At 45.5% G+C, this 14230-nt stretch overlaps 1 protein-coding gene across 7 annotated transcripts in view; it reads left to right on the plus strand.

Annotated features, from left to right (window-relative positions):
- The window catches only part of Elmo1 (engulfment and cell motility 1), a 510606-nt gene that overhangs the window by 143317 nt on the left and 353059 nt on the right, over positions 1-14230 (plus strand). For 6 of the 7 annotated variants that reach the window (XM_051168294.1, XM_051168265.1, XM_051168256.1 and 3 more), the window contains one exon: positions 10306-10356. In XM_051168294.1, coding sequence (XP_051024251.1) covers positions 10306-10356 — 51 coding nt within the window. Of the gene's footprint in view, positions 1-3178; positions 3278-10305; positions 10357-14230 lie in introns of those variants that run through there. The other variant, XM_051168310.1, reaches the window with a different exon arrangement.

Below are 14230 nucleotides of genomic sequence, written 5' to 3' on the forward strand. Positions count from 1 at the left end.
AGTGTGTCCATCCTTTTGTTTCCCAGGTCTCCAGGGTGAAGGTTGGTATAACATTTTCTGCAAGCAGACTCGTTGGCACAAGAGGCTGTGGAGTTGGCACTTGCCAAACTGTTAAGAGTTCCTATAGTGACTGCTAGTGCCGCTGGAATTGCCATTTTAAAAATGCTTTTTCCGAGCATGAGTTTCTTTCTTCTAGACGTGGCTGTAGAACTTGTGTAGTTTTTCTGGGACTGCAGGCTCTGACTTGTCCATCGTAACTCAGGTTTTAACCTGAGCCTGTGCCTGCGGGTTGAAGGTAGATTAAAAATGATGGTAGCAGCAGGGGCTGGTGGTTGGGTCTCTATTCCAGTGGTATTAGACTGCTTCATGTTGTCACAGAGTTCATGCGAATTTTTTTTTTTTGTCTTAAGCCTTGACAGTCACTCTCTGTCTTAAAAATATGGGCAAAGCTTTGCATGTCAAGCATTCATCTTACTGCCATCTTTCCCATATTGCAGATGGAGAACAGCATACTTAGGGTCACCCAATAGTGCATCAGTATTTCTTTAGTGTGTGTGTGATGGGTGGTCTGCATTTAGAGTCATACTCCAGTGTGGCTTGCTGTCACTTCCCATATTCTCACACAATAGAAAACCCTGTATTCTCAAACACCAAACATTCTTCTACAGTAGGATTTTGACGACCATATTACACAACTAGGCTGCTTAGCTGTCATCTCTTTACACTTTCCTTTGTCTTGAGGAACACTTAGAAGACTTACAATATCAGTCAGAAATCAGTGTACAGAGCCTGTATCTGTATTGAATTGTAGAAATTCAATTTACATAGCTGGCTGTTAGTAAAACCTGGGTAACTATGGGTATCAGGGTGACAAGGACTCTGACGAGCCTAGATGGAATCCTTGCAGAAAAGTAGCTCTGGCCCTTAGTCTGGGGAAGAAGACAGTGTAGAAACTTAACTCAGGAGTGAGCGCTGCCTCTCCCTGTGCAGCTCTTGGAAGAGGGTGTGATTACAATAATGATGAATCTGGTATAAAGCAGGTTATCCAGCACATACCTGGCATGCCCATGGATGGCAGGTGATGACATCAAGGGTTACTAGGCCCCTGAAAGGCAGGCTAGTTGGACCACCTGCATGCTAACCAGTATGACTATCACAGAGCCATCTCCAGCTGCCTAGCATTCACAGACTGGTCAGAAGAAAGCAAGGTGGCCAGTTGGGTTGCAGAACTGGTTAGAACTGGTTTCTGGTAAAAAAAAAAAAAAAAAAAAAAAAAGTCTGGCCAGGGATGTGGAGGCAAGCAAGACCTGAGAGAGCATTCTCTTGGAGTAATATGGGAAGAGGGCCATTTTGTCGCCCTCTACTGGTAAAGTATCACATTTCCTTCAGCTGGCCAAGGGAAAGGCTCAGGTCCAGCCTCAGTGCCTTAAAGTAGGGCCAAGGTTTTGAGTTGAGACAAGGAAATGACTGGTCTATGCAGGTTGGACCTTACCTTCTTACTCTGCTTTAACTACTGGGACAGGGACATCTTTTGTGAAATATTACCCGCACCATTGATTTTTCTGTAAGGTAAAACTTTGAATAGATGTTGGATTTGAGCATTTTAAAGGCCTCTGTCAGACATGACAAAAAATCATACACCAAGAATCGTGTCTCTGTTGCTTATCCTTCATGTTGTATATGGAAGGAAAGGCACATGGCGTTGTCATGGGACCCACTGTGTTCACTCTTGGGATCTTGGCATTACCTCTTGATTGTTTCATTTTGACAGTGGGAGGTACTCAGGGCCTCCATCTCTGGAGGTGGAATCTGTACACAGTTGCTCAATTCCACTGTCTCCTAGCTTCCTGAATTTCCCCCTCCTGGTCTAATTTACCACATGTGACAGATTTGCTTCCCTGAGATTCCTTCATCATATCAGCAATCCTGCTCTCAAGGGCCTTAAATATTTCCTTTCTGTTCGTTGTACTAAGAATAAGATAGAAAGTATTGACATTTGGCACTGGGCCCTCGCCTCCTCCTGCCGATACGGAAACCAGCAATGGACAGCAGCTGGCCCAGGCCCAGGCTGGAACTTCCTTCCTCTCACTCCATTGTCCTGTCCAGGCCACTGCTGGTCCAGCTTCCTAATCCCTCCACTGTCCTCACCACAGCACCTGCCCCTAAAGAGCTCTCCCTGACACTTGACCTCACCTCCTGGTGCTCACACTCTGCCTTTGCTGGTGCCACTCAACTGGATGGAATGCTATCACTGTGCCCTAAGCCTCTGCATGTACACCCTGCCTACACCCACTTAAGTGTTTTCACAGTCACATCCCACCTCTATTGAACAAATAGTAGTGGATAACATATCTGGGTGTTAGAAAAACAGGGGTTTGGAGTACGTTCAACCTGAATTTTAGTTCTAGGACCTGGGTACTTCCTGCTCTGTGAAAATAAGTGTCCTTTCCCACTTGGGGGCATTTGTGGACATTGAATAGTGCCTGTGCCTTTAAGAAAAGCTTGTCTGTCTTCAGAAAAACATACTGTTCTTTATATCTGTTTTTGGCTTCGATTAAAACACCTAAGGGGGCAGGCAGTCTCCTTCTGTTTGTCCACTTGGATTTGCGTTGTCCTGGGACACCCCTGGGCTGCTGGCGTGGGAAGCACAGAATCTCTGACCGATAACTGTGGAGCATGTTAGTTGTAGAAAATGCACTTCTTTATCCTTCACCCTCCACCATTTCCTTCCCCCAAATCATTGGGAGTGGGGTTCAGATCTTACTTTAGGGTATTTTTAACACTCTTTTTTATAGATTATCTGTAGTGTTCCATCTACAGACAGTGCTCTGTAGCTTAGCAACCAGTGTGGCTTCATTGGCCTCAAGATGGGACAGTGGAGCAAATGGACAGATGATGGATTGATGGGGTGATGTTTTCACGCAGAGTTGCTCTGTCTGATGCTTAAGCAATGGTTCTGTTGTCTTGGAGCAGAACATCTACAGCTAGGGGCTCCTCACAACTAAGAGAGGCAGTGATAGAGGAAGGAGATGGTAAAGCCTGCTAATGGCCAAGAGTTCTAGTATTGGTAGTGTCCCCACCCCTGAGGTTCTCTGCTACCATTGGTAAGCCATGGAAGAGGGAGCATCTTTGGTTTTAACCAGATGCAGTTCTGGATTAGGCTAAGTAGAATGCTGGCCTACAGAGGAAAGCAGGTTGTGGAGGGGAGGACAGGACAGCAACAGCATCCTTCCTCAGTATCCCATCATCCGGGCCTCACAGAGGCTGAATGGACAAGGTAGGCACATAAAGAAACACAGAGATCCTGTCCTGATGCCTGTAAGTGTCAGGGGCCACTGTAGACTGCAGTGGGCTGTCTTTTTTCTCCCTCTCCCCCTGTGGTTTTTGTTTGTTTGTTTGGCTTTGGTTTAGGGTGTGTCTCTGTGTGTGTGTGTGTGTGTGTGTGTGTGTGTGTGTGTGTGTGTGTGTGTGTTTGGATGAGTTCATCTTGGTGTGCAGATCTGTGGGCATGTGTATCAATGTGTGGAGAGGCCAGAGGTCAGCCTTGAATGTCATTTCTCATGAGACATTTACCACCTGTATTTCTGGCAGGCCTGATCCTGCCTTGGGGCTTATTGGTGACTCTAGACTGGTGTCTATCACCCAGTGCTAATATTTCAAGCACAGGCTGCTGCTGCTGACTTTTATACATAGCTGCTGCGGACTGAGGTGAGGTTGTCATGATTGCTAAGTGCACACATTACTGACAGGACTATCTCCCTAGCTCCTACACCATCCATTTCCTCAGAAGCTTTCATTTCTGAACGGTGACGATATGCAAAGTCCTTTCCTAGCTCTTTGAGATACACAGTATGTAATAGTTATACAGAGTGGCCCTGTATATAATTATACACCGTAAGTCCTGACTCCATACAGCTGTGGCATGGCTCCTCTTTAGACCGTTTCTTCGTTCACTTCCTCACTGACTTGCTTTCCCCTCCCCCACAGCCTCTGGGAACCACCATTCTCAACCCCTGTAATGGTTGCTTTTCTATATTTTGCATATGAACGAGGTCACAGGCTATTTGTCATTCTGTACCTCATTTATTTCCCTTGGTGTAATGACTTTGGCTCTATCCTTGTAAATAAAATAATGTAATTCCATTTCCCCCTAGCTGATTGGTCTTCCATTGTGTTTCTATATCTATTCATCACCTGATGGACATTTAGGTTGCTTCCATTTTTGGCTACCAAGAATATAATTACAGGAAAACTCAAAGTGCGGATGTTTCTTCCACACAGTGATTTCATTGTCTTTAGTTATATACTTATGTGTGTGTTGCAAGGCTGTAAGGGAGATGTTCTTCTAAGTTTTTGAGGAACCTCTACTGTTTTCTCTGTAACTATATTAATTGTTTTTCTAATTATTGCCAGCATTTTAGTCTTTCTTTTTTCTTTTGGGTTTTTTGAGGCAGGGTTTCTCTGTGTAGCCTTGGCTGTACTGGAACTCACTTTGTAGACCATGCTGGCCTTGAACTCAAAGATCTACTTTCCTCTGTCTCCTGAGTGCTGGAATTAAAGGTGTGCACCACCATGCCTGGGTAGTCTTTACTGTAGTAGCCATTGTTATCGGAGTGAGGGAGTAAATCACTGTGCTTTTGACTGACCTTCCCATGATGGTTCGTTATACTGAGCATTTGTTAAAGACCTCACAGCAACACCATGGTATTGAATGGTGTTCTGTCCACTTGGCATCCATCAGAGAGCCTAGACAAGTCGACAGGGCCATCGGAGAAGGACAGAATCTACTGAGGGTTAGAGCTTAGGCTTAGATTTAAAACATGTGGATCGTGCTGCTGCACACACTCCAGGACTGGTAGAAACAGAAGTTTTGAATTGGAGTCAAAAGAATCTTGGGTTGAAAACAATGGATGCTTTCCGTTTTAGAGCTCCTGGGCTGTTCAGGAAGTTCTTAGAGAGCTCACTCACGCTTTTGACCCCAGCAGGAGACTCCTGGAAGAATGAAGTTGTATCGACCGGAATTTTTTTATTTGACTTCCTGGAGAATGAGAATTAGTCCTGTTTCATTTTGGATCTGTCTCAGTGCTTCATTTATGACCCAGAAGACAGTAATGTAGCCATTGATTCATTAGATGCTTACTGAGCACTGACGTGGGCCAGGCCATGCAAGGCCTTGTTCTGGGCGGAGCTGTGCTATCACGATACACCCACTACCACTCTCCAGTAAAGTGACGTGACTAATGAACAACATGAACACGTAGATAGGTAAAATATTACACACGCACACACGCACACACACTCACACACACTCACACACACTCACACACACTCACACACACTCACACACACACTCACACACACACTCACACACACTCACACACACACTCACACACGCACACACACTCACACACACTTACACACACACACTCACACACACGCGCACACACACTCACACACACACTCACACACGCACACTCACACACGCACGCACACTCACACACGCACGCACACTCACACATGTGCACACACACACTCGCGCACACACACACTCACACATACACACTCACACACTCACACACTCACACACACACTCACACACTCATACACACTCACACACACACACACACACACACTCACAACTGGTTCTTGGAAGAGTGAATCAAGGAGGACTGCGTAGAGTAAAAGAGAGAGTGATAAATTCCCAGCCTCCGAGGTGAAGCAGCAATTCCTGCAAGGCCAGAGGCCATGCTGATCTGCTTATGGGTGGGGGGCGGGGCATGGGCTTCTCTGCTGGAATGTGCTGATGTCTTTAGGGTAACGCAGAGTACTGTGAAACTTACCAATCAGGCTATGTTTGTCATTTTTCAGTTGCCAGTTCCCTAGCTGGCTAAACACAAGCCAGGGAAGAAAGACTTTATTTCGGCTCTTACAGTTCCAGAGGGCATTCGGGTCATCATGGCCGTGAAGGCAGGGCAGCCGCTGCATGGCTTGGCATTCAGGAAGCGGAATGGCCACATTTCGTGCTTATCTCGGAAGTAGATAACAGGAAGTGGGCTTAGGCTGTAAAACTGCAGCTCCCTACTGCCTTGATGTACTTCTTCTAGTAATATTGAACCTCTTCATGGTCCATAACCTTCTCAAACAGCAGGACCAACTGGGCATCAAGTGTTCAAACGCATGAGCCTATGGGGGTCCAATCCACAACAGTAGATTTGTGGATGCTATCTTTGTGTTTAATAATAAACATTTGGCTTTTTTTTTTTTTTTTTTTTTGCATTTTCAGTGAGTGATTCCTATTCTAAGCAGCATCAGTGGATTAACTATTGAATCTTTACAATGGCCTGGGGAAGATGGGCCAGCTGCCATCCATGCCTTTCTTGCAGCAGGGTTCCCAGCTAGGAAGTGAAGTGTGCTCCACTCCTGGCAGACTGCTGCTAAGTGATTGACTGCACCACCCTGGTGGGAACCAGAGCAACTCAACCTTTCCCTTGTTAATGAGGTTTACAGCCAGGATGAAAGAGGTGTGCTGAGGTGGAGCTTCCTGATAGGACATAGCCGGGGAAGCAAGGCTGTACCACTGTCATTCTCTCTGAGCTCAATTTGCCATCTCTCAGGAGCTAAACATTTATAATGATTATTGCGATAGCTCTTCTGCCTCTTCCTCCCCTCCCCTGCCTCCCCTCCCCTCCCCTGCTCTCCCCTCCCCTGCCCTCCCCTCCCCTGCTCTCTCCTCCCCTCCCCTCCCCTCCCCTCCCCCACTCTCCCCTGCCCTCCCCTGCTCTCCCCTGCCCTCCCCTCCCCTCCCCCTCCCCCGCTCTCCCCTCCCCTCCCCTGCTCTCCCCTGCCCTCCCCTCCCCTCCCCTGCTCTCCCCTGCCCTCCCCTCCCCTCCCCTGCTCTCCCCTGCCCTCCTCTCCCCTGCCCTCACTTCCCTTGAAGTCCACTCGTCTCTATCCAAAATACAAATCACTGATTACACAGAGAAGGAGAGTTAGCTGTTGACCCAGGGATGTGGGCAGAGTGATGGCTGGCGTTGTAAGAACAGCAGAAAGTGCTTTCTTTCTACACAGCCCCAGGCTAGGCCCAGGATCAGCTCTGGCTCTTTCTATGCTATCCAGGCAAGGACCTATTGTCCCCAGCATAGGGCAGAGGAATAGGTCAGAATAGTTAGCCAGGCAGTGGAACCCAGCCCTGCCTATAACACTTCTTTGCCTTTAAGCAAGAGGACACACCAACCTCTGCTTTATTCTTCACAGAAGTTCCCGCTCTGATTGCAGAAAGTGAGGGATCCACATAGGTGACAGGAGGCAGTGTCCCTTCTCTGCCAGGCCAGCTCCTAGTAGAACCCACGTCACCGTGTTGTCCTGTTGTGGGAAGGGAAGCTCTGGGGAGCCACAGGGCTTCCCTTAACTTCATTCTCACGTCTTTGTAGGGCTGCCCCGGGAAGGAAACAGACAGGACTGACGGTAGAACAATGCCAGGTCACATAGGTCAGAACCCTTCCGGCCTTGACCCTGATGTTGAGTCAAGATGAGCTTTGGTTTCTGATCTTTAAGGTGGACCAAGAGTTATTATGGTGATGGCATAAACGTTAAAATGGTCTCCAGCTCAGTGCCAGAGTACTGGCGCTGATACGAATAAGATACCTAATTCCCCACTCCAATTTTTCATAATAAGAGAGTGCTAAACATTTCTGCTTCTTTGATTCCCAAAATGGAAGGTTCAGGTAGAGAGAGCACACTCTCCTGTCTTTAGAGGGTGCCCGCTCTGGCTCTGTCTTGCCTGATCTGAGGGCTTACTTCATGAGGCTGCCTGCTCTCCAGAATACCTAAGTAAGAAGAATTTCAGTTCTCCATCTTCTGACCCCGATTCCTCAGTGTGTTCCGAAGCTGGTCGCGAAGGAGGCACTGTCGGGAGGCACTGTGTGCATCCAGCTTCTTCAGTACTCTGTAACCAGTGTTCGCTGACTTCCCTTCAGCCTCATAGAAGTGTAGACTCATTAAGCTTGAAACAGGCTGAGTTTACACTGCTGCTCCCATCCAGCATGCTCTGTGGCCACTGCTGTGGCCCACCTTGGGCTTTTCTCACTGGGGATGGGTTTCAGGCTTGACCATGCATGGTGTAAAGTACCCAGAAGTACATTTTCTTAATAGGGAGTGCTCAAGCTGGCTCCTGACAGCTTGCTTTATGCAGGGAGTTTATTGACTGTAACTAGTGAGGATTGACCATGGGACCAAATGATGGATGGGCCTTTGGCACGTGAGGGAGGAATTTCCTACCACCTCTGCACCTGCGGCCTCATAGCCTGTGGCTTGTTTCAAAGGATGTGGCCAGTGAGCCTCCTAGACTCAGAGCTGCTTGTGGCCACAACCAGTGTGAGTCCTGCCAGGTTACCACCTTCTGGAGGCTGAGCCTGGTGCATACTCTGTTGGAAGGAACTGGAATGGGCAGTGAAATTCAATCCTCAGTGTTAAGGATGCCCAGGGAGGCTCCATGCTCACAGTCTGATCTGGGATCTGCTCATCAGGCTGCTCGTTCCTTACTTTAAGGGACCATGCACAATTAACCAGCCAATGCCAAGAAACCCTTTAAAATTCACAGCTTTGTTGAGACACACAACTTTGCAGGACAAAAATTAAGCATTTTAGATATGATCAGTTTGATTATTTTAACTTTATTTAGGGGGAGGGTTGAACAACTATTACGGCAATTAATTTTGAAAATTTCTCTGACTTAAGATTACACATTTCTCTGTTGAGAATTCTCTGTTTAGTTCCAAGCCCCATTTCTCAATTGGGTTATTTGGTATGGTGGTGTTTAATTTCTTGAGTTCTTTATATATTTTGGATATTATCAAATGGCTGAGAAACACTTAAAGAAATGCTCAACCTCCTTAGTCATCAGGGAAATGCAAATTAAAACAACTCTGAGATTCCATCTTACACCCATCAGAATGGCTAAGATCAAAAATTCAAGCAACACCACATGCTGGCGAGGATGTGGAGATAGAGAAACACTCCTTCATTGCTGGTGGGAATGCAAACTAGTACTGCCACTTTGGAAATCTATCTGGTGTTATCTCAGAAAAATGGGAATAGGGCTTCCTCAAGACCCAGCTATTCCACTCCTTGGAATATACCCAGAAGATGCTCCAGCACACAACAAAAAACTTTGCTCAACCATGTTCATAGCAGCCTTATTCATAATAGCCAGAACATGGAAACAGCCTAAGTGTCCCTCAGCGGAAGAATGGATAAAGAAACTGTGGTACATTTACACTATGGAATGCTACTCAGCTATTAAAAACAAGAAATTCCCAAAACTTGTGGACAAGTGGATTGAGCTAGAAATGATCATAATGAGTGAGTTAACCCAGAAGCAGAAAGACTCAAATGGTATATACTCACTTATATCTGCATACTAGCCCAAGGGGCATGTCCCATGAAAGTCTTCACTTACCAGGAAACTGGGACAGAGGGGAGGACATCCTATTGGGACTCTAGATGAGAGAAGCATGGGAGAATAGCAAAGTACAAGGATCCAGAGGGTCCTAGAAACCTACAAGAAGAACATTATGATAGGCAGATTTGGGCCCAGTGGTCCCGCTCAAACTATGGCATCAGCCAAGGACAATACAGGAGGTAAACGTCAAACCCCTACCCAGATCTAGCCAATGGACAGGACATTCTCCACAGTTGAATGGAGAGTTGGGTGTGACTTTCACACGTACTCTGGTGCCTCATATTTGACCATGTCCCCTGCATGGGGAGACCTGGTGGCACTCAGAGGAAGGATAGCAGGCTACCAAGAAGAGACTTGATACCCTATGAGCATATACAGGGGGAGGAAGTCTCCCTCAGTCACAGTCATAGGGGAAAGGAATAAGGGGAAAATGGGAGGGAGGGAAGAATGGGAGGATACAAGGGATGGGATAACCATTGAGATGTAACAAGAATAAATTAATTTTAAAAATGGGAAAAAAAGAGTACACATTTCTGTGAATATTAGTGTACAAGTTTTTGTGCGGACATGTTTTCAATTTTATCAGGTAGAGAACTTTGAGGCCATCTTCTCTGAATACACTTTTACGGTTATTATTATGCTTTCCTATTTTGAGGTCTCATATTCCTATTGTTTGAGTTAAGCATCTTTGTAGAAGTAATTGAAAATTACACAAATGAGAACAGAGGGACTCGTAAGAACATTCGTTGCATAGACTCAAGTCTGAACTGTGTTTGCTTTTGTTCTCCTCTTTCATCCAGCTTCTTCTTAGAGATTTACTAAAGCTTTTCCTTCATCTTTTGCAGAATCGCAATGAAATAAAAAATGGCACTATCCTCCGACTAACTACATCTCCAGTAAGTTGACATTCGTTTATTGCTTCTCATTAAAACCTTCCCAGCCAGGCCTGCTGTATGTGACCGTGGGTACAGACCACTGAGAAGGACTTCTGCAGAACTCAGGGTGCAGTACCCTCCCAGGCCGACTCCAGAGTCACAGGAACATGCTGCCCTTTCTTTTCCACAATGGGAGGGTGACATTGTCTCGTGATGGTAAATGGATGGTGAAGACTTGAAATTTGTGGTAGTCAATCCAGTGGCAGTTCTCACAGTACAAATGGGATAGTGACTGTCTGGTCACTGTCACCTGATGCCATTGAACAGATTCAGGCAGTGAAAAAAACCATAGCCTCCTACGGCCTTTCCTGTGTGTGTGTGTGTGTGTGTGTGTGTGTTTGTGTGTGTGTGTGTGTAGGATGGGTGGATGGGTATTTGATCATTTTCTAGCCTGGATCTGTTATTAAAACATTTTCTAAAATCAGCTGAAGGGCACTACCTGCTTATGCCGTTTTCCTCTCAGCTGACTCTGTATAAAGCCTTTGAAGGCCTCTGAATAAACGCTGCTAAATAGGATGCCGAAACATATTTAGACTGTGGCTGGGATGGTGATCTTTCTCATGTCTAGAGATTCTGCATAACAACAACAGCATATTTAAAGTATATCCCTGCCGAGTACGCTTCCTTGCTTTCCTGAAAAAATATCATGCTCAAAATACTGCAAGTGTTACTATTTTCACACTGCAAAATGTGATGAAATGTGTATCTATCTATCATTTTTCAGCTTCCACCGAAGCCATGTGTTAGGCTAAAAATAAAATTAAAAATTGGGGAAAGCATCTGGCTAGAATTAAAGTGTGGGTACCGTAGCTACCACAAACTCTTCTTATGGAAAATTGCATTAGAGCCTTAAAAACGCAACCATCTTGCCCTGTAACATCTTGAACCTAACACAGTGGTGACTGCGGACTTGGTGTGGACTGCCTGCTGGACTTGGTGGAGCCATTTTCCGGTGCCTTCATGCCAGGGCATAGGAATGACAGTTTGCATGTGGGCTTGAGTGGGTGCAAGACGAGCTGAGCACATTGCTGTGGGCCTTTCTCAGGCCTTCTTCATTCACGAGGTCGAATTGCTGTTAACTTGACTCTTGGAGGCTACTGTCTCATCAGGCTTTTTGTGTCTCCTAGTTCGTCTGCTAACTACCACCTGTAGTGAGGCTCGGTGTTTCATGTAGGCTGGCTCTATGTCAAGGAAGACTTGCCTCTGTGCTATTGCCCTGGGTTCCTAACAGAAGTCCATATGTACTGATGACTGACATGGAAAGGGAAACAAAATTGGGCAACAGAGGGCACTCCTGAGGGGGGGGGGGGGGAGTTGTAGGGCGTGGAGAGAAATAGTCTCAAAGTACATTATGTACTTCCATGAAGATAACCCCATGCAATAAAAATAAACAAATAAAATAATGTACGGGAGAATTCTTTCCCAGGAAGAGAATGTAAGTTGTCATCAGAGACAGTGAATGATTCTCACACTCTGGGTTCGGTAAAGGGAAAGATGGGTAAGACAGCGTACAGGGCGCTGTTATGACACAGGCGTCCACTCACAGGAGACCACTTTGCTCTTCCTACAGCAGTGGCCTCCACACTAGGACCAGCTGTAGGACTTAGAGATCCTGACGTCAGACTGGGTGACAGTGTCTGGGAACTGGACCCAGGCATCGCACTTGAAGGAGCCTCTTGTGGTTGGCTGAAGCCACAGGGTCTATAACTGGGTGACACCACACAGCAGCTTATATGGAAATGGAAAGCTTCATTCATTGGTGGATTATTTTTTTGTATTTTGTGTTTAAATGAAATGAGTCAGACAGGCCAACACTTTAAAAAAATTTATTTATGTTTTTAGATGGGATCTTTCTATGTTGTCCTGGAACTCCCTATATAAAGTAGGCTGGACTCATAGACATCTATCTGCCTACTTCTGCCTCCCAAATAATAGAATTAAAGGCACGCATTGCCATGCCTGACCTAACTTGCTTTTTTAATGTATATAATAAAGGTGTAAAGAAGTGTCTTCATCAAATTTGTTAGGGAGTATTAGAGTGCCATAAAGAACCCAGTAGATGTTTTTGTACTACCTCCTACACAAAGTTCCTTTTCTATGTTGGTTGACTTCTCCCTGCAGATAGATAACAAGACATACAAGTGTATACAGAGCTACATATAGACATGTATATATGATTGTACAATGGACACACACACATACACACACTCTAGTTTCAGGTGAGGTCCAGACTGTATGTGTGCATTTCTGTGAGCTCCAGAGCAGCCCTGAGAGCTTAGGGGAAAGTGAGTAGTGCCTCTGTGCACCTGCTCTGGTCATAGCCAGGACCTGACTCTGAGGTCATGCACTGCACGAAGCACATTTTTGAAATGTTTCTATTAGAAAATTTTAGATCGTCAGATCATTGTTTTCGTCTTCTCGGAATTTTAGTTTTTAAAAATTTCTTCATAATGAGCTGGGCATGATGCTGTATTCATTTAATCCCTGTATGTGGGTGGCGGGGGCAGGCAGATCTCTCTGAGTGTGAGGCCAGCCTGGTCTACACAGTGAGTTCCAGGTCAGTCAGGGCTATACAGAGAGACCTTGTTTCAGAAAAGCAACCGAAAATTTTCTCATAATGAATATCTGGATATTCTTGGAATGGATAGAAACTCTGTATAAGTGCTATAAACCCCAGAAGTCATTTTATAAAAACAAGGTCGATACATTTAACTACCCCAAGATAAAATCTTCAAAACCTTTGTCCTTGGAAATAACTCCAAACACAGTGTCAAGAATGGTGCACTAGAAAAAGCAGGTGGTAATTTGCATTGCCTGGGGATGGTTCTGGAATTCACAGAATCTTTCCTGAATGGCTATAGAACCCTGCCTCAATACGTGTGGTCATAGGTATAGTGGAAGGGAAGCAAAAAGAGGGGGAAATATATATCCATACGTACGTATGCGCATGTGTACATCATTTCATGTATATATGTAGAGAGGTCTTCATCTCCTTAAAGGGATGGAGTTTATGTTCTTAGTAATTAGTGTGAGCCAAGGATACTGTGGCTCAGAGTATGAACTGGTGCAACCTTGGCAGGGAACCTTGCTGTTTCCACCCAAGTATATTATACACATTAACCTTTGTCTTAATTCTCCTGTTAGGAATTTATTTGATAAGTAGATTCACAAAACAACAGGACATTTGCACCACTCACAACATGTGCATCCAAGCACGGCTATAGACATCATTTCTTCTAGTGAACAAACGCTAGAAACCAATCATCATTTATAAGAGTTTGGTATGTAGCACACTGGAGGTTTCTCCAAAGAACATTACTAAGTGCAAAAGTGGCTGGCAGAACAGTGTATGTACCACAGTGACTATTCTGATTATAGAAATGAAAATAAATGTATCCTGATAAAAAGACCAAATGTCTCTCAGAGGATACCACCGGAAGTACTTAGCAGCACACTAGCTTTTTGCTTTGTGGTCTCTCAACGTACTTATGCGCTTCTTTGTGTCTCGTGTGCCGATACCACTTTTCATTAAGTGAGTACTATGACGTCATCGTGAACCAGCACATCTGCAGCTAAAAACATGTCTGTTTAAAAGGTTATGCAACTATGTGATGAGCCATTAAGGCATATGGATGAGTTCCTCTTCCTCCTGCTTTCTCATTTCCTTCCTTGTACACAGAGAAACCCAAGCTGCTTTTTAAGCACCCATCATCAGTGCCATCTCCAGGTGTAACCCTCCGCACTGTTCTCCGCTGCTGCAGAGCAGCTGTGAGAGCCATCTAGCTCAGCAGGCCGGTCGGTCCCAGTGATTTGGGGGGGCCTAGTTCTTGTGGTG

Source organism: Acomys russatus, chromosome 3 (assembly GCF_903995435.1).
Source record: "Acomys russatus chromosome 3, mAcoRus1.1, whole genome shotgun sequence".
Classification (NCBI taxonomy): Eukaryota; Metazoa; Chordata; class Mammalia; order Rodentia; family Muridae; genus Acomys; species Acomys russatus.